Raw genomic sequence first — 20,668 nt, 5'->3', positions numbered from 1 at the left:
CTACGTTTTTTCATTTTTTTTCTTTTAATCAAATGACCATTAGATGGAAGAAACAAAAGAGTCCCTACGTAACACTGTTAAGCTTTCGTTTAAGAAACAAAACTGAATGTGTTTCGTACTTTGTTTTTCAGTATTTAAAAACGAAGTTCGAGTTTGCAACAGGAAGAAGAAACGGCATACGAATCTGAGGTTTGTAATTTTGGGAAATTTTGAAGACCAACATTTGCATCTCATTATAAATTAACAAATATTTAAGTAATTAATGGTCAATAAGTACCACTTACCTTTTGTGGCTACTCAATATTCTTCGTGAAAATGATAGAAAATGACCCCACAAAAATATAAACTTATATATGTTCAATAAATTTTTTATTTGAACACGCATTAAAAATTGGAAAAAAACAAAACAAAAAAAACAAAATTTAAACTGTACTTAATTTCTATCGGTTTTGTGTTTGCCAAATTACGTAGGTAAAAAATAAGGGCAATGTTCGTCAAAAATTTTAATAGCATCCCTTTCCACCTCCTGCTGGATACGTCACTGTAAGAAAACTACCCTACGCAATATCTACCAAAAAAAAAAAGACGGCGATTTGTGTTACTACCTTATATTTAGGTGTTTTTTTTTCTTATACATTTAAATTTACAATGTCGGTAGGTTGAAAAAAGAAAAAAAAATAAGTATATATACTTAATATATGTATGGAGCAAGTGAGAATAAAGATCTTCAAAAAAAAAATAAAAATAAAGTGCTAACAATAATGAAGTCATTTTCCGTAATAATCCCTAAATTTTGAAATTATTTAAACGATACAATAGAATATAATAACTATATAATTAATATTAATTATAATACAATACATTACACATCATACTCTCAGCAACAGTTTTTAGAAAAATATAGGGAATTAAACTTAACCATGCATTACGATAATTGTTGCAATTATTATTTTTTTTTTAATTTTTTAGTATGTACAAGTAGGTTTTAACAGGTGAGAGAAATAGTGCTGAACTTTTTTTTTGCTTTCTTTCCTATGTATGTTTTTGTAGTTTTTATAATGCTACTGTTTCTAGAAATACGATACATTTTTGAACACCCCAAATGTTTTTATTTTTTGAAATTAAATAAACAATTGTGCAAATAATTTATTTCAAGAAAAGTTAGGCTACGACAACGATAAACAAAAAACGACCATCAGTATTAATTTTTGTTTTTATCCAACAGTTGTTAAGAACAAATGAAGTGAAGAAGAAACAAAAATGTCACTACTACAGTTGTGCATTTGTTTTCAAAAAACATTTTAGAGTGTTCGTATTTTCTTTTCTTATGTAAAAATTGATTTTTTAACTAGAGGGAGAAACACCGTGCAAAGCTTGAATTTATTTTAAATTTGTTTATTGTACGTTGGTGGAGATAATCATTACCGATTTTTATCAAGGGGTAGCTTCGTTTTGATTGCAGCTTTGCAAAGAATTCGTCCCTCTCCACAAAAAATTATATTTAATAACAACACGTACGTTTATGTATAGGTAAGTAGACAGTAGAAGCGATCTGTAGAAACACAAAAATATTTTGGTACCTGTGACATGCTATTTCGGGGTGGGTAATTTATTTAATGCTAACACGTATGCAGGTCGAACGACACAAACCCTGCTTTCGGCAAACAGCACAGATTGACTTCAAATTTGTACTCTTTTTCAGTTATTTATTATTTTTTGTTTCTTTATAATATCGCAATATACAAAAATAGAAATTATGTATAGATAAAGTGCATTGTGGCCATACTGGAACTACCATTTCGTAATCACCTCGTTTTCTTAAGACGGAAAAATCTTCAGGTCTTGCCGAAAGTAGGGCTACGATGCTACGAAGATTATGACGGTATTGGTGGAAGTAAGAACGGAGGTTTTCGGGGGTGAGGGGTATTTTTTCTCACGTGGCAGCCTTTCACCCGTCAGTCTTGATCAAATCACACAAAAGACGCATGTGCTCCTTAATTCACTCACACACAGCTCACACACTAACACACAGAGAGAAGACTTGTACACAATTTACACAAAAAAGAGGCTCAGTGTTTTTCGCTTTTTCTTTTCACTCGTAAATAAAACTCATCTTCAATACTCAATCTAACATTGCGATCCAAAAAATTCAATAATAAGTATATAATATATTCTCTTTTTTTTTTGATAAAATCTCTAATATAGCACCAATAAATTTTCATGAATAAATTCGTAGTTTTAACACGCCTTTGCAAGGCAATAGAAAATAGAAAAAAATTGCAACCGAAAATTTTGAACGTCAAACAAAAGACAACCCCGAAACAAAAACTAAACATCTAATAATTGTTCTGTCAAATAGTTGAAAAGACAAATCAGAAAGTATCATCTATTCTAAACGGGAAGTTTTTGATATTCGTTTCGAAAATGTACTTTTGCATTTTCTTTGCAAAACATAGAACCCTAATGTAATAACACAAAACCACACAACCAACTAACGTCCAAGATGAATTTTATTTACCACGACAACATTGTCTTGGGTCACAATATTCGCACGCCCCTATCAACGGGACACTTAAAAAGGATTTGTACTTTGTATGCTATCCAATAGTGACAGCCATGACGGAAAAAGAGATCAACAAATGCATTTAAAGCGCAGCGAAAATTATCGAACGAACTGTCGATCACCTCAAAAAAAAAAAATTAATCGAAACAGTATAATATATACAATATATTCAAATTCAAGTAGTCGGCGAGAAAAATTACAATTTTAACAAGCACTCGAACGTATCTGCAATTGTTTTTGGCTTTTTTTTTTAAACAATCGAGCGATTAGATTTTGTTCGATAAATTTCGCGTTTAATCCGCCATTGAAGCCACGTTTTTAACCTAACAACACTGTACAGCACGTCGTTCTTTTATACACAATATTAATAAGATGAATATAAACTCCAAAGGAGCTAGATCGTGACTTGGTAGGTGCTACGAGCTCTGAACGCGTTACCTGAGAGCGCACTAGCGTTTGTTTCCACAATCGGTACTTTGTTCAATTGTTCAGTAATAATACAAAAAACAATGCCGCTTGCTTGTTTTCGCCTTTTTTTTTAACGATACTATCAACAATTTATTGAGAATGGTAACATTAATTACAAAAGTGTTACCAAAGAAAGTACCTGAATAGTTTTCTGCCAAAAATCGAGTAAGTATATAGGTAAATTGATAAAAAATATCAATATCAATTCTCAGTCGGTGTTGCCAAACAAATTTAAAACAAAAAGCATAGTTTGAACGTTTTTAACACATTAAACACTAAAAATAATATTTTTACAATTTAGTACAGCAGTTAATTAACTACGATACTTTAACAACGTTTTTGATAGTTCACCCAACATCATTATGATCACGGTGACATCAATAAAGCAAATTAATTTTGACGCATCTTAAGTAGGTAAGATTTGGGTCATTTAGAAATAGTCAGCTAGTTGCAAGGGAGAGAAATGTTGTTTTGTTTTTCTTTAGACGAAGGAGGAAGAAAGGCAATGGCAAGAGAAAACGCCAAAACAAAATAAATTGAATCAAGCAAAATCATACATTGCATTAGTTATATGGGTTCGGAATTTACTTGGCAACACAAAAACCGACAGACAGAATTCCCACGGCCTCTACCATATTAACAGTATTTATTGGATGTGTAACACACGACGGTCAAAGCAGTTACAAACTGCCCTCGTAATGTAATATGTAGAATTTTTGCTTCAGTTCAGACAGATGACCGCTGTGAATGTGGCGCATCCCCCGAAAATCCCACTAGTTATCGTTTTCCGTTTCTCTTTTTCTTGCCAATATAAAAAAAAAGAACCAAACGTGGATACTGTTGGAAGCAATTGTTTTACGATTCGCCGCTCCACTGTTACGATAATAACAAAAATTATTGCTCCTTTTCGATTGTTTCGTTTGTGTTTTTTTTATTTTTGTGTTTCGTTTTCGACCAAAAAAATATCACATTCACGTTGCGTTCGTCGTCTATCCGAACCGAAATCAAATATGTATGTACATATATATTAAACGTGATACATCTTCTTTTTAGGTACTAATTAATTAATTAATTGGATAAAGTATATACAATATACATAAATAATTTATAAAGTGAATACGACAAAGTTTTTTACTCTCTCTTTTAGTTTTTTTTTTTTTCATAGTTCCGTTCGTTAATAATTATTATTATTATTATTAATCATATTTTTATATTATTTGCGCTCCAAGTGGGTGGCATAATGAGACACGCTGTTCCATGACTAGTCTTCAGACGCGTTGAAAAGTAGAAGTAAGAGTAGAAGAAGTATTACTTACTTGGGGTGACAGGAGTGGTGGTAGGTAGTAGAAGTATCGTCGGTGCTGCTCCTACTGCTGATGGTCGACGGTATAATATAATCCTACATATTATACCGAAACAGACGACAAACGACGACGAGACGATATTTTTTTTTGTTTTTACTATGTATTGTATTTATTTATATTTTTTTTATATGCTTATGTAGGTATGTATGTGAGATGGCCCTGGACGCGTCCTCGGCCCCCTGCATCTTTCATGCCCCCCTTTTGCGGTGCCTACAGCACCTCCATTTCGGATAGGGTGAGTCCTAGACGCCTGGTAGACATCGCGACGCCACTGTCACTTGACCCAGACCGCACGCTTTGGTCGTCCGTGTCACTTTGGGTACTAGTATAACCGATCACGTCAACCTCGTCTGAAACAAATGAGGAACGCATCACGAAATTTTCTTAACCACCCTTGAACAATCCATCAGACGCCCTAAAGCTGCTCTGCTTCGCTGACCCACAGATATAAAAACTCAAACAAATGAATATCGCTTATTTGTCGATGCGTTTCTATTAAAGAAATGAAAAGCGATTGCATGCACGAAGTTTTTCTAGTGGGAAAATGAAAAGCATTGAAGCTATATTGTTAACAACCAACAAGGAAAAATCACAACAAAACGATTTTTAAAAAATCTGTTCAAATTTATTTTTTGTCGTTGTAATAAATTTTAACGATTACTTAGTTTTGTAACGGTAGCGTTTTTTGTTGCCTGTCATTAATTATTTTTAATAGACATGTCGCTCGCCGCTCTCGGGGTTTTTTAGTTAGGAAAAAAAAAAGGAGCCGTACATTTTTCAAACTCCCATCAATGAAATTTACCGACCAAAATACTCGCTGACGCAAGGAACTTTCGGACGACATCTGGCAGCGGGAACGCCCAAATTCAACCTTGCCAAAAACGATATTACTTGGCATCAAATCGGACATCCGTTAGTAAACAACTCCTTTTTTTCAGGCCACTGTGTCATTTTACGTACTCATACGTTTATTAACATTAACAAACAAAGATACGCTAGACCTCACCTATTTGCTTCTATCACTTGTCTCAAAGAAAACAAAACTGTACGACAAGACCCCAAAAACAATATCTAAACAAAAGAAAGATGTAATTGTTTATAACACTTGCCGATCTAGAAACAGCAACCAATCTACAACTTTTGTTTTCACGTACTCGCGACTAAAAAATCGCTGTGCGCGCTGGGCCTTAAGAAAAGGGGAAAATAATAAAACTGATCAATGTTTATTCAGCTGACTGAGTTTGTCTCATGCGCGATTTAAAAAACGAATCGAGGGAAGAGAAAAAAAAAAACGACTTTATTTAATAGAAAACATTTTATATACCACACACTTGCGTACGCAATGTGACGATTACTTCGCGTTCATTATCCCACCAGAAAAGAAAACCGTTGCCCGGTGTCTATATTTAAAAATGCTGGTCGACATGTGGGGATAGTAAACCGCCAGCGTAAATTTTGTTAAAATAAACAATTTCACCAGCTGTTTGTTTTACGAACGATTTCTTCAAGAGAGAGACTCCGGAAACCTCCACCAGAACCAAGACCAAAACATAACAAAATCATAAAAAGCACGCTAAGCTTTGTTGGGAATAATCTTTATGCAATCTACAATGAGAAATTTCAAAAATTTTTTTTTTTTTATTAAAAGCCTTACACTTTTACGAAGGTTTTAGGCTATCAATCATCGCATTCCGATCGATCAGGGCAGAGCAGCTATAAAAAACGTAAAAGCATGTGTACTGTAAGTGGGGCTCACCGGATTCGGATATAGGCGATTCCATCGAAGAGGGTGTCGACGACGTGTTCGAAACGCTGCTCGACACCGTAGACGTCGAACATTCGGACACGGAACGACGTTTGTAGAGGGCTTGATGCTGCACCGACAGCTGGTCCAGTCTTCTTCTCAGGTACCTTTGTTCACGACATAGTTGCTCCTTATGGAGATAACTCCTTCGTTCTTTCTCCTCCAGATTCTGTAACAACAGAAACTTATTTTCCTGGAACCGACCGAGCTTTTTGATTGTAGATTATGCTTTCTAACCGAAAGAAATGAAGATCACCTATTTACATAGTAATACAAATGAATATCGGCTGTTCGCAGATGTTTTTCCAATCAAATAATTGAAGCTCGATTCATTACAAATGTCTTTACCGGCAAATAAACCAAAAAGAGTTGTTTGCAATTGTTTTTACTCATTGTCAAACAAACGAAGTTAGGTTTTCGTAAACCATTTCTCTTAGAAAATGACGCCAACTGCAATGATAAATCAATAGGATGCGACATAGTTACATTGTAAGTATCATATTTATTATTTTTTATTTGCTTTGACTTTTTGGACTGGCGATAAATGTCGTCGACAATTTTTATTTAGTGTCAGGTCGTATATTTTTTCCCGTTGTAATGGAAGAAAAAGTAGAATTTACATCATTCCATTTCCATGTTGTAGAGATGAGACGACACAAAGTTATGCTAATATGTGTGCTAGGTGACGCTTTTTAGAAATAGTAAAAAATCGATAATAGAGATAAGAGTCAATTCGAATGATAATTATTCTGAAATCCTTTGTTTTAAGTCGACTGGTTAGCATATCAGGAAGAAACACGCAAAACAAAAGTGTGTCGAAAAGAACAGGGCGTACCTCACACACAACCAATTACAATGCTCGGTTGGCAGCGAGAACCATTAATTTTTACTGTACGTGAAGGGCAATTTTTCCAGAGAGGTATTTCTGGCATTCAATTTTTTTCCTACCGATAGTCAGGGGTGGAAAATGAGACACGCCAACCACACCGTTAGGTTTTCAGTTTCAAAAAATATTTAAAAATTTAAAACAATTCTGAAAAACACATCAAAAATAATATTCTTGTCTCTTACTTTTTTCTTCTCCTGAAATCTATTTTCTTTTTTTACTTGAATAAATTGCACCCCGAAGGGTAATTTCCAGTTTCGCCCGGAATTATTTTTCAGCGACGTTTACGCCATCGTCATCACACCCCTTGCGGAGGAGGCGACGCGGCGCGATACGACATCGCCTGCCTCTCGATCATCCGCGACCATGTACCTTACCATAGAATCGATAGAGACACTAAACACTGTCACAAAATTTCGGTGCCCAAGCAGGAAGGAAGTAAACAAAAGAGAGGCAACGTAAGTTACGGAAGTCAACTTCCCCTCGTTAAACAAATGAACACATAAAATCGTAGGGTAATAAATGGTATGTAACGATAAGCCACCATTTAATAACTTAATGCAGTCATCACATTCACTCAAACAAAACACGAAAGTTTCTTTCTGTACATTAAACAATAATCACGAACTACAATGCATTAGAATTTGATTAAGTAAACTTGATAATGTACCAATTAAATAAACAACAATTTAGCATTAAAACCCAATTTCCTTACCATATCAGTGAAAATGTGTTGCACAAGAAGTCACATCAAATTAAAAAACCATAAGTAGATAGATGGTCACAGATTAGATACATGAACAGCACGTAAACAAATAAAAGTTTGTATTTATTCAACTGTTTATTATTTGTCTGTTTCATGAAAAAATAGAAGAATAGAAGTTTTTTATTCGTTTGTTATGCTGATTGAAATTATTGTAACAAAAAAGTGAAGTGAATATGCAGAGGCGAACAAATGAAAAACTTACCTTAATAAACCTCTTGGCTTTTGTTAGTAGTCCTAGCGTTGTGTGCCGTGAGGCTTCAGGACCTAATGGCACAATATCTTTTAGTTTCTCTAGACAATTCCTAAGATGGGCTCGTCTAAAACAATAGAAAACCACAATTAGACCTCATCAAATTTATTAACAGCAGTATAGGATTATTTGCAGTAGATGAAATAGTTTCTAGAGGGTAATGAAATATTGTACTTATACAAGTTCACAAATAAATAAACACTTGAGCGATTCCAAAATTGAATTCTCCACTTTCTTTATATATTTCTTAAACGACGGCTGTGGAAAAACAAAATCGCTTCACGTATTGCGAATATATGAAACGAAAAGGGAAACCCTCGGTTTTCCATTCCTGGGAAATTACTGAATACACACAGCTAAAATGTACGTACACAGGGTGATATAAATAGTGATGTTTGTAGATGCTTATTTTACAAACGAAGATCGACAACCGATGCAGATGTTTTTCTATACCTTGCTCAAAGAAATGAAAATCAATCTTTTGCGGATGTTTTTCTGCACAAACGAAAGAAAATCGGTTGTTGGTGCATGAAAAGAAATGAACATCAATCATTTGCGGATGTTTTCTAACAAATAAAACAACTGAAGAGTATATTCTTTTATACATTTAAATAAATACAGTATGTGCGTTATTTTCTGTCACAATTATATTAAGTGTTTAAGCAGGGTGAAATGTTTCTATACCCCACCATCATCCCTCACTCATTCCCTTGATGACTACACAGATAATAATAGGTACCCTAACTTAGGTATAAAGAAAAATACGTTTCAAAATTCTCCGAGCGGAAAATTAAATTCAAGTCTGTTTTAAATTTCAACGTTTAACTTAATAGCGTAAATTGACAGCGGCAACTTGACATTATTATTCAATTATCCTAGTAGGACGAATTGCGGGTTACGGCGACCGCCGTCACTGCAACGTAATTTGACTACATATTAAAATTGGTCTTCTTCTATCCTTCAACAGAATCGATGAATTTTATGCTTATACAGAAGCTTAATGGGTACCTAGAGGTGGCTCATGTTTCTGCTTTTCTTTTTCTTCTTCAGCCTTTGTAAAATAAAGCCCAGCGGCACAGTAGCAGTCCAGCATTCGTTATTATTATTATTCACAGAGTCTCGGCCGACTTGATTTATGCTCGTCCGTTTGTAACGTGCCCTTTCTTATGTCATTGCTGCTACGTATAGAGCGTTTCCTGAGCGATCGATCCGTTTTTCTTTCGTTCAATAAATTTCCTTCTGTGAAAGGCGAGTTAAACTGACAATTATCTGCCTGTCGTCAGGCAACATACTCTGGAAACAAGACACGTATGTATGTCCGTCTACGTAAAGTACACGCAGTATATCGCAGGAAAACATTTGCAAAGAACAAATTCCGTGTCGACGTAAAATTGTTTAGGATTTTTGTTTTCCTCGTAACGAACAGCTTGTGTACCTACAAACCATTAGCTCGGCAAATGATGAACAATTGCCAGGAAGCATTTTCCACACGCCTTCAAGAAGGCTACGGCTTCATTTTTCGGACAAATGCTAGCGAAAAGCGACAAACTGTTGATGATGGCCTTTTGTTCTATAGTATCGATTGTACTCTGTTTTGTTTTGTTCTGCCCCGTAGGTATATCGTCGTAGCGTATCACAAACGGGAGCAATAAATCGTTGGAAAAAACGGCTTTGATGGGAATTGGTACAAGTGAAGTGTGGAATAGGCGTATGGCCGGTAAATAAAACGAGAAAAAAACATGGCATAAAGCCTGCAGCGGACAGCTGCTTTTCTTGGGAAAAAAAGTCTCGTACTCTTCCAGTACGTAGTGCAACGTTTCGTTCGTTCGCTCGCTCGTTGCAATAAAACATTGCAATTTCGACATAAATCTTTCGCGGATCGGCCGGCGCAACACAACATCGTGCACCACCACCACCACCACCGTCATCGATGCCGCCGCCGACACTTTATTTATGGAATTTTCCTGGCCAGCCGTTTAATAACATCAGAAATCTAATTTCGACGTGAACGCGACTTGTCAGTATTACCCACATTGGTACATTTTATCTGTACGGGGTGATATAAAGAAGGATCGTTTCCAACATTGCTGGCAGATGTCAAACAAAGAAAGAGCAATTACTGGCAATTGTTTTCCTATTCCAATAATATAACATTTGCAGTAAATGAAGTTCAAATATTTTCTCATAACATTGAAACAAATGCCTCCAGATTTTTATACTCAAACAAATGAAATCAGATATTTATTTATGTTCTTCTTTTCGTGGTACACTTGTCTCCATTGACCGATTCTTCAAAAAAAAAAAAAAATTAAAAATACGTATGTACCAACATATTTATCATGTAAATGTATGTAGGGTACCTATGATAAAGCCACGATGACAGGGCTAACGTCGTCGACTAACAACAACTAATCTATTGTGCGAAGTCGCTCCAAGGGCTTCCATTGTCTTAGCCAATCAGAACAGACCCAGCCAAGTCCAGGGTCTCTCTTGTTGTCCTAACAACAATGCAGCAACATCAGTGAACTGAGAAAACGCGACCTTATACTGGGGTTGCATTTCAATATGTTACACAGCTACATATTACGCATACAGAGTTTCCTGTTTCTCGATAGAAACAAAAGAAAGAAAAAGACGAACTGACTAAGAAAAATGCATGTATTGGATGACGATGTAGATTACAATTAAACTTTTATTCACAATTTCGGCAATTTTCGCCATTTTCCTTCTTGGAGAGTTCCGGAAAATGTATAACGTATAGTTAACGACCAACAACATTTACGTAAGTCCACGCGAGATACAACTAGAGGACATGATACAACACTGTACAAGGTCATCCCACGCCATTAAAAACAAAAGCAATTCGTCACACACACACACGTATACGAACACGCGGACCGGTAAAAGAACACTAAATAAATGAAAGACAGAGATAACATCACCAGGGAGGTGTCGTGGCGCCAGCATCAGTTACATTCTTTATAAATGGTCAAAAGTCAAAAAAATTCGGCAGCTGACGCAATCTGTGAAAATTTCTACATTCTACATTTTCCCAATCTGAACAACTGAAAGGATAAAACAATTGAAGCTGCAGAAAACAACGAGCAAAGAACCAAAACTACAAGAGCACAACTGTTTCGTTCGTATTCGTACGAATGCGAGAAAAACAACAGCCGCAAACAAACCTTCATTTATTTAATATTTTGTATTTGTATTTGTCCAATAAATAGATCGCTAGATGGATTTACCGTCCTCCAATAACGTTTCATTCGGACAAAATCGGTTTCGGCCAGATCTGTAACGTGTACCTACATGTATACATACCATTATCGAGCTCGAGCTCGTGCCCTAAAGGACGCCAGAACATAGGGATAACTATGCAAAGGATTAGTTCAAACAGGACGTCCGCCGTAACGATCTACACGGGCAAATCCCTTATGGGGGTGATGGCGATGATACGCGGTAGAGAGCTTGGCAATTTCGTCGGTAAACAGTTGAAATTGGGGGAAAAGCGGAGGACGAACGGGGGAGTATGATACTTAACGTGAACAACCCCCTGCTGGAACATCCTTTGCCCAGCCAACTAAGAGTTAAGGATACTTTAATTATTTACGACAAAGTAAATGTCATTATGTAAATATTATATGTGTATCTCAGCAATCAGAGGACAGACACTATTCAATTATTTTTATCATTTGTTTTTAAAAAAGTAGAAAAATAAAGACACACATTTATAGTAGATACTGTTGAAATTATAAATCCATGGAAAGCAAAATAAACGTAGAAAAACTTGGAGTTTATGACAAAAGTTTCCAAGGTTTAAAAGACAAAATAATTGTTCTAGCATATTACTTATAACGGTTCATAAAGCATTAAAGGAGCAATCTTAAATCACTTTTTTCAACCGTAATAACTGAATCCAAGGTGCTAGTAGCCGACGAACCGTACCATTATTGTTATTATATACATATTTAAACAAACACGTGATTTTTTTGCGAACAGGGTCGTGTAAATTTTCCTCAAAGTGTAAAAAACTGCGTACCAGTATTCATAAAAAATCATTATGGTAAATAGTATGACCTAGGTGAATGAAACTTAACTATAGACTATAACGAACATTTAAACGACAGTAATAATTACAGCAGGGCTCACAGTTTATTACATAATTCAATAACTTTACAATCACCGTAACTATTATGTAAAACAACTGACGGTTACGTAATTCATCATCGATCTGTGTCTGTGCCTAATATAGACATAAATATGCAGGTACCTACCCGCTAAACGGGGAAGTAAGTGTTAATTATAGGTAACTGTTTTTGGCCAATTGTTTGAGGTCAACTGTTTTGTGTCAGTTGTTTGAAATCAACTGTTTCTGATCAACTTTTTGGTCAATTGTTTTGAGATTGTTTTCTGTCAGTTGTTTGATATCAACCACTTCTATTTCAATTGTTTCTACTCAATTGTTTTTAGGATTTATTGTTTCAAATCAATTGTCTTTTTCTTTACAGGAAAGAAAGAACTTTCAATACGCGTACCTACATGAAAATTATTCAGACCTTTCTCTCCCCTCGCGATCAATTCCTTTTATCGAATGAATAAAGTATTATTTCCGGTTGATTCCAGTCAAGTGAAGAAATGCTGCCGAAAGAAAAAAGGAAAGACGATAAAGAAAATGTCGTCTTATCTGTAAAAGAGATCGCGGTCACCGGGGTCGGCGATGTCACGGTGCCAAACGGGATAATAAAGCAAAGGGGGAACCGAATTAGATCCGAAAAAAAGTGGATGATCTCACTCTCTCGTAACGGAACAATAGAACTCTATTGTCAGATTGACCGATCACCCCTATTGGTTTCGAAACCAAAGTGTCACGTAACAAGAAGAACATAACACAAAAAAAAAAGAAGGACGTTGACACTGACGACAGGCGTCTATTATTTTCGTTCTTTTTATTAGATATATGTAGTGCCGCAGCCCAAGACAAAACCATTGTCCAGGAGTTTCCATGAGATGGGTACTATTTTTTTTCAGATTTTTATTTGTGAATCTGCCTAATTAAAAATTTTAATTATGTACTTATTATCTTGGCTTTTCAAGAGAAGGTGAAGAAGTTATTTCTTAGAATGTTTGGTTCTTATGTCATTCCCTCAAATCGCCTTAAAGAAGCCTCTCATCGGCGTATGGCTCATTATTCTACGATTATTAGCTAATTAAAAAACAAACGAAAACAAAAAAACAATTGCAATCACCATCAAAATTGTAACATTTGAATTGCGTCACGAAGTTAAAACAAAAACAGAAAACAATAGAAAAACTGTCACCGCCATCAGAATTGTAACTTCCGACTTTCGTTTTTTTTTTTTTTTTTTAATNATTTACAATTAGAAATGGGGCAAAAAATATCTCACCCTGCGAACACATACAGTCGCCTGGTTGACCCTACAGGAGCCCTTTTTCTTTACGAAGATAATAATGAGTAAGAGAAAAATCAGTTAGCGAATGAGTCCACCCACGACGGTCCGTTTTCCAACGGTCAATGACATTTTCGTTCCCCGCTTCCCGAAGCAAAAGAACGCAGAATGAGAAACAGGTTGAAAGTCCATCGTTTTAGACCCAATAACTTTTGTTTTCAAAACTTCTACATATCTAGAACACCTGAAGAGATTAAATATCCTACTAATATTTCATTGAATATGCTGAAAATCGTGTGCAGGACCTTTTAATCCTAGAAACAATCCAACCTGCCCCTGGAGATACAAAACAGTTGCGGTAGAGGCTTTGCAGCAAGCTTGATACGAACCCAAAGTGCAGTTTTGGTTAAAACAGTAAACAATCCCCATTCAACTGTTATTGAACAAGACAACGGGAAAACTGCATAGAAACAAAAGAAAAAAACAATCGCACCTGTGGCAGACCATAAAAGCGCCATACCATTGGCGTTATATTGTACATTTCGAAAGCGTGTGCATTTGTCTCAAGAAGGTGCCCGTTAATCGGCACTTCAAGTTAATCGTCATGTAATGCGTATACGCGTGTGTATTGTTCCTGTATGTGATGGCTGCTGTAATGGACGCGACACAGTTTTCCATATTTGAACAGCGCCATGTGTCGCTACTGCCATCAAGAAGCATGCGAACACCAGTAAAGGGAAGTAGCGAGTGTGACGCGGACGGCATGCAAAAAAAAATGATTTCTATTTTTCGATCGGACAGAAGACAGTCGGCGGCAACGAAAACGGGCGCGACCTGGTTTCATCATTTTTCTTTTTTTACGCATAAAAGGCATTACGACGACGGCGAAACGTCACACACACATCGTAGACAAAAGAACGTGGAGCGTTGGAAACGGACACGAAACACGAACAAAAGAACGTTCGCTGCGGACACATTTTGTTTTTCCGCAGGTGATCAACTTGCAACCGAAAATATTACAGAACGAAAACTAATAGAACTGATCGACAATTGCAAAACGATGTAAGAAGGCTTTTTAACGTTCAATGCGACATAAAATTGCACCAGGCAAGTACCGTATACGTACACAAGCGTATGCTTTTTGTCACGTATTTCAACCCAAGTTCCTTGTTGCAATAATAATAAAGCGAACGCGTTAAAAATAATAATTTTGGCACGGGTCATAAGCAGCCGTTTTTTGCACGATTTCGTTACACAGATTATGCAACAAGTATTTTTGTTAACAATAACAATCCCCGAATTTTATACCTACATAATAACAATATGGATTTTTGAGCTTTACGGTGTTGTTTTTGGAAAAGTGATGCTATATTTTTGATATGATGCTAAAGTGTTACATTGGTTTTGGGCAAAGAGATCTTAGTCTGTGGAGGTAATAAAAATGAGACCCACATGAAAGGGCAATGGTACCATCTACCATGTCGTGTTTTTATCGTATATGCCGGCCCATTTTTTTGCCAAAAAGTGCTAAAGTGGTAAAATTAAACGTACTTCAGTTTGGGGCTGATGGCATCTACCTACTGTTTTCTGATTCAACCCTTGGATCAAATTCATACATTCGAGGTCCAGCTGCTCTCGTAGCTGTGTGGTCTTTTTTTGCAATACAGTTTCGCTAATTTATTCGGGGACCCGGTGTACAATTTTCACCCCATCATCTCTTCTAAACTACCCCGCTCGTTTTCTGATGTCATCTCATACAGCAATAAAGTGTCCCCGCTGACATACCCACCTGGTAGGATACAGCCGTTTACAACATTTTGTTTCTTTTATATACCTCGGTATGTAGGTACCAATGTTGGTTTATTATTATGGAACTGGCGATTCCGAAACAAACAATCGACACGCGGCAGATGGAGGACTATGCTGACCTGTTGTTTTCCTACTAATATAATAAGTATGTGTAATATCAAACCCGAAAATCCTCCTTCTCTTTCATCTGTCTCCTTATATACCTTATTGAACTACTCCTTTAGATATCTGATCGTTTTAATCAACGTAAATAACAAAATAAACAATTAAAAGTTACGAAAATAACTTCAGAAGTCTGCGTAATGAATCGGCAGGATTTTACGAAGAGCGAAAACAAAAGAAGAAAAAAAAGTGAAAGGAAAAAAACGAACGAGAAACAGCAGCAAATATTCATCGAAAAAGTTGAAGACAAAATCCGTTGAATTGTCATGCACAACAGAAGATCGTTAAAGTTTGCAAACTTGAGAGAAACGAGGAAGGTAATAAGTAAACGATGAATTTTAAATGACACGTCACGTTTTCAGTGCTCTTTATTTAAAAAATAAACGAAGGGTATTGTACCGACTGTTACAATAATAATAACAAATAACAGACGACAAAAGTGGCTTCCTTCCTTATACATAAGATACAATCGAAAATATCATATAACGTACGGCTTCACATGTATTTTCAAAAACAAAAGAATCCCTTCTTGTCAGAGCAACGAACTCCCGGTTATTTTTTTGTATTACTTCCTTTTTTTCTCTCTTCTTTTTTTTATGAAACAACTGAACACTCTCAATTACGCTCAGAGACGCGCGCTTTTATTCGGAAAAGAAGACCCTCAAAATACGAAGAATTGATTTCATAATACGTTTTCATTCACGAAGAAAATACCCCTTAAAGAGTCGCGTTAAATGGTCACAAAAGGCATAATTCTAACCACCTAGACGCAAACGAATCGCAAATATAAGTAATCAAAAATTTACATTTATCATGCTACCAAATCACTTACAGTAAGTAGAGGAAAATCCAAGTGAAAAAAAGGCGAAGTTGTCTTACCTGAAACAAAAGAAAAACGAAACAATGAAACATCTTATTTCAAAAGATCGCTCATACATGTTCCTGTTATTTTTAAGTTTCTTAGTTAGAGATAATCTCTGGAATTACAGGTCGGATTTTCAAAATTCCTTTTTTATTAAAAAGCTTATACTTCCAGGAAGGTTTTAAGCTTGTACCGTTACGTTACGACCTACGGGGGCTATGTTCTCTATTCCTTTTGTTTTATTAAATTATTGTTTCTTTCACAGTCAATTTTCTTCGATTATAGATTATTATCTTAGATATATAACTTTTCTAGTTAAATATAGTACAACGTATTCGTGTATCTATGCATTTATTAATCAATTTGTGATTGGTGATAAAAAAGTGCAAGTACAACGATTCGCCGTTGTTATTAAATACGAGACGAACAGATGAAACAACTGAACTAATAATAGGCATAAAAAAGGTGGATGAGCATAGACAGCGGACGATAAGAACATAAAGAAAGCCTTATAAAACGTAATAAGACTTCTCATTATAATACAGTTCTAAAGTTACATCGCGTTCATGCGAATGCTCTTGCAGGATTGAATTACGACTGATTCTCTGGCTTATAAAACTAATCCTTGCTCGCGCCTTCGGGAACGGGCATGATCAACTAGCTAACCGCAAACAATATCAGCTTACCCGACATTTAATAAAATTGAATGAAACAAACGCGTCACAGTCACAGTCACAGTCACTTTCAGCTAACAAATATAGTCATTCAAATATCCTTTAGGTCAAATATAATAAAAAATATGTGAAATATTATTAAAAGTGTTTGAAGCAGTTTAAGTTGTTTTACATCTGCAAGCCTAGGATCAATGTACAGCTTATCCCTTGAAGCCCCGATTAATAAAATCAAAGGACTTCGAATTATCAGTCAGCAAAATCCAAAACGGATTAAAAACACATTTTCAAGCACAAAGCCTTAAAAATCTGGTCAATCCTGTTAAATTTCTGGATATCTACATTTAATCAGTACGTAAAAAAAATGCACGTGTTTTTTTTTTGCGATAAAGGTTCTAGCTTCAGAGAATCGTGTTCTTTTTCGAAAAGACTTTCATAAAGAAAGCACTTAACGCATACCTGCATATGTATGTATAATCTCATTGGGCAATAGATGTCGAGTTTACATAAACATTTTCACAACAAATTTTCGCCAAAGCTAAAGCGTGGGCATATGCATACGTAATAACAATATTATTATGCAAGAAGCAACTTTATAACAGCGGACGATCGAGAAGGAGACAGATGAGCTAAATTTAAACCGAATGCTAGTTGCAACTACGGCGGCAGCGACAGTAACAACAAAAGCACAACAACAAACAGAAAAACAAACGAAGAAAACAGCAGCAAGTATAATAAAAGGTGCTTCTTTTTTCTTTTTCTTTTTGATGAAGTAGGAAGACCGAAGAGCACACGGGCACAAAGTCTTAAACGGAAAATAAACTTGATCAATTACCTACCGTGAACACAAAGAGATCTGGCCTAGGTACAATTGAGGCCAACAAAAGTGAACAAACTTTAGAAAAAGTTTTAACACGTCGATAAGTTGGTACCTAGCTCTACTTGAGATCAGAGGCGTCCTATGGAACCCTGTTGCACCCAGCAAGGGTCACAGGGGTTCCGAGAACTAGGACGTATTATAGTACAGAATATTATAACATTAAAATGAAGTTATTGATAAATAATTTACTTTTTTATGGTCGACATGGAGTGACACTATCCTATCAAATTGATGATTGTATGTTCGGTTCTTATTTAGCTGCTACTGTATAGTTATAGAAACAAAAGAAAATGAACAAAAGACAAGGAAATAAGTCTTTCTTTAGGATTCACTTATTTAACAATAAATTACCCTTGTTATCAGTAATACTTCGACCTTTTTTACGTGTTGTAAGTGCATATTCTAGATATTTTAATTAGCCCTGCAAGATAGAAAAGGCAGCCTACTTTTGGCAAGGTAATTAATGTAATAACCCGCTTGTTTACCTACTAATGCAGGGCGGTTGTACCGCTTTTCACTTTTTTTGTTAGATTCAAACCTATATGTATTTTATAGTTTGTAGTACATGTGGATCGATCGTCGGCATGTGCGAAACAAAGCTTTGAATAAAGCCGCTAGTATAAACATTATCGGCGGCGACCACAGGTGAGAGCAATAGGGAATAGGGGATGAATACATTTAAATATTACAAGTCAGTCGTTTTTAGTGTTCGAAGAAGTGAACACGTTGTTAGTTGTTCTGTCAGCAGTACTTTTATATGTAATAACGTAATTAAAACAGTTGCAAGTAGTTCAGTTTTTTTCCCTTCAAGTGAATATAGTGTTTTGAAAACAAGTAGGTACGTACTATGAATCACTAGTAGAAGGTAAGATGTCGATTTTTTACCCCTATTCAGTAAAAAAAACACTTCCACTATGGAGAATTTCACCATCTTAATAATGACCTAACGAAAGATCCCGATTGTTTTTTTGAATAGGTATATATATATAGGGATGAAAATAAGTACATTTGATTATATTTTGGGCAAATTACAATTCCTACTTCTAGCAGACGTGCGCGCTATGGTCAGGGGTCAAAAAAATACTAAACTAATAGGTTTAATGGTACCACACCTTCTTGGCTCAGACCTACGAGCGAAGCAAGACGCCATGATCCAATATTAAGGTCATATTCATTTATAATCAGGTAATTGTTTTATTGTGAGCGAAGCTAGGGTAAGTACCACTCAAGGGACCCTAGCATAAGATACTTACCCTAGCTTTGCTCACAAAATACAATAATTACATGGTTATAAAAAAAGATGGTCACTTTTGGGTTTCAGCCCTCTTTCTGCGCATGGGTCTGATTCAAGATCTGGCACCATGGAATCTATTACTTCAGTTCTTTTCCGACCTTCGACCATTGGGCATGCTGCAGTACATACTACAATCGATGGTACTGTGGTTTAGCCCATAGTCTTATGTCCTAAGTACGGCCCTTATAACGACTTCATAATGTGAACGAAGGCAAAGCCTATGTTGACAAAAAAAGGTTCAAACTTGACGAATTCATATTTTTCTTTGGGACTTGATGGTACCTACCCATCGCGAATTCGTGAGTGCGTACTAAGTACCTACTGCTTACATGTACGAAATGTACAGGTTTATTTTGTAGGTAAAATGGTCAACAACCTCGCCAACATGACGCTTTCTCTCTCTCTCTCTCTATCGCTCACTTTTCCCCCATTATACATACAGATACAATGTACATAACTTGTATGCTCATTTGTTAATTAATTGTGCTCTTTTTATTCACACCGGCGCAAAAAAAAACAAACGAAATGTCGATGCATGATCTTTGAACACATTCTGTATAGGTACGACGTCACGAATGTCATTTGAATCGGTAAAGCATAGGGCATGAGGTCACGAGGTCACACGCGCCGATCGTATCTTTTGAAAACGGGAAAATCAAAGAAAATTTACTGGTTTCTCAACAAGGCATTTTAAAAGATTGACTTGTTTTCCGTTTTCTCTAAAATTCTAGAGAGACTTTATAATGCCCACGTGTATATATAATACCTGGACTGGATGCGTAGGCTGTTCAAGATGCCTGCGAATAGGAAGAAAAAGCAAAACCAAGATGCTGCCTGTGCCGCGAAACAGGACGGGGGAAATTCAGGACTCGGGAACAGGGAGAAAAATCGGGTAACAGCGCGAGATACTGTAAAGCCAACGTAAACGTTTTGATTAAGTGGCAAAGCTTATCTTAAAGAAACAAAAGAGAGAAGGAAACAAATAGGCGTCACTATTTTATTTCTGAATTTACTTATTCGAATTAAATTTTAAATGATGCGATTTTTTTTTGAGAGAAATCGGAGATAGAAAACGCAACAGTCTGTACTTATAGAAACAGATACAGATACAGATACGACTTTAATCTTCATTATTTCATCCCATTTTGTCACTTTCCATCAACGAAAATTCCTCCTTTGACATTCTTTTGTCGAAAAATCCTGCAACGGCAATAATCGTAAACATGGCGAGCGTTTTGCCGGTTCTTGAAATATGTTTATTGAACAGATAAACGGGAAGAGGGTTGCAAAGGGCGGCAGGGAGAAGCAATTGTGTAAAGAGAGGCCGTTTGCATAAACTTATTGCGAACTTTCGGCACGATCCATTTCCGAGATTGGAGCGACAACGTTTCGATTCGTATGCGCTATTCCTTTCATTTTTTTTTTTTTTCTAAAAATTACTTCAGGAATTGGCCGAAATAATTTGCATTAATTCGACG

General features: G+C 36.0%; 1 protein-coding gene across 1 annotated transcript in view; it reads right to left on the bottom strand.

Moving 5' to 3' along the window:
• Positions 1–2,094: 2,094 nt before the first annotated feature.
• The window catches only part of LOC108741222 (max dimerization protein 4), a 50,899-nt gene continuing 32,325 nt past the window's right edge, over positions 2,095–20,668 (bottom strand). Inside the window, exons 4-6 of the mRNA XM_018475927.2 lie at positions 8,054–8,168; positions 6,152–6,368; positions 2,095–4,745 (exon numbers count right to left, since the gene is read on the bottom strand). Coding sequence (XP_018331429.1) covers positions 4,606–4,745; positions 6,152–6,368; positions 8,054–8,168 — 472 coding nt within the window. The 3' untranslated portion in view covers positions 2,095–4,605. The remainder of the gene's footprint in view (positions 4,746–6,151; positions 6,369–8,053; positions 8,169–20,668) is intronic.

This window comes from Agrilus planipennis, unplaced genomic scaffold, assembly GCF_000699045.2.
Source record: "Agrilus planipennis isolate EAB-ADULT unplaced genomic scaffold, Apla_2.0 scaffold242, whole genome shotgun sequence".
In the NCBI taxonomy this organism is placed as follows: Eukaryota; Metazoa; Arthropoda; class Insecta; order Coleoptera; family Buprestidae; genus Agrilus; species Agrilus planipennis.
The sequence above is the reverse complement of the archived record's forward strand: the minus strand, read 5'-3'. Positions and strand labels throughout refer to the sequence as shown.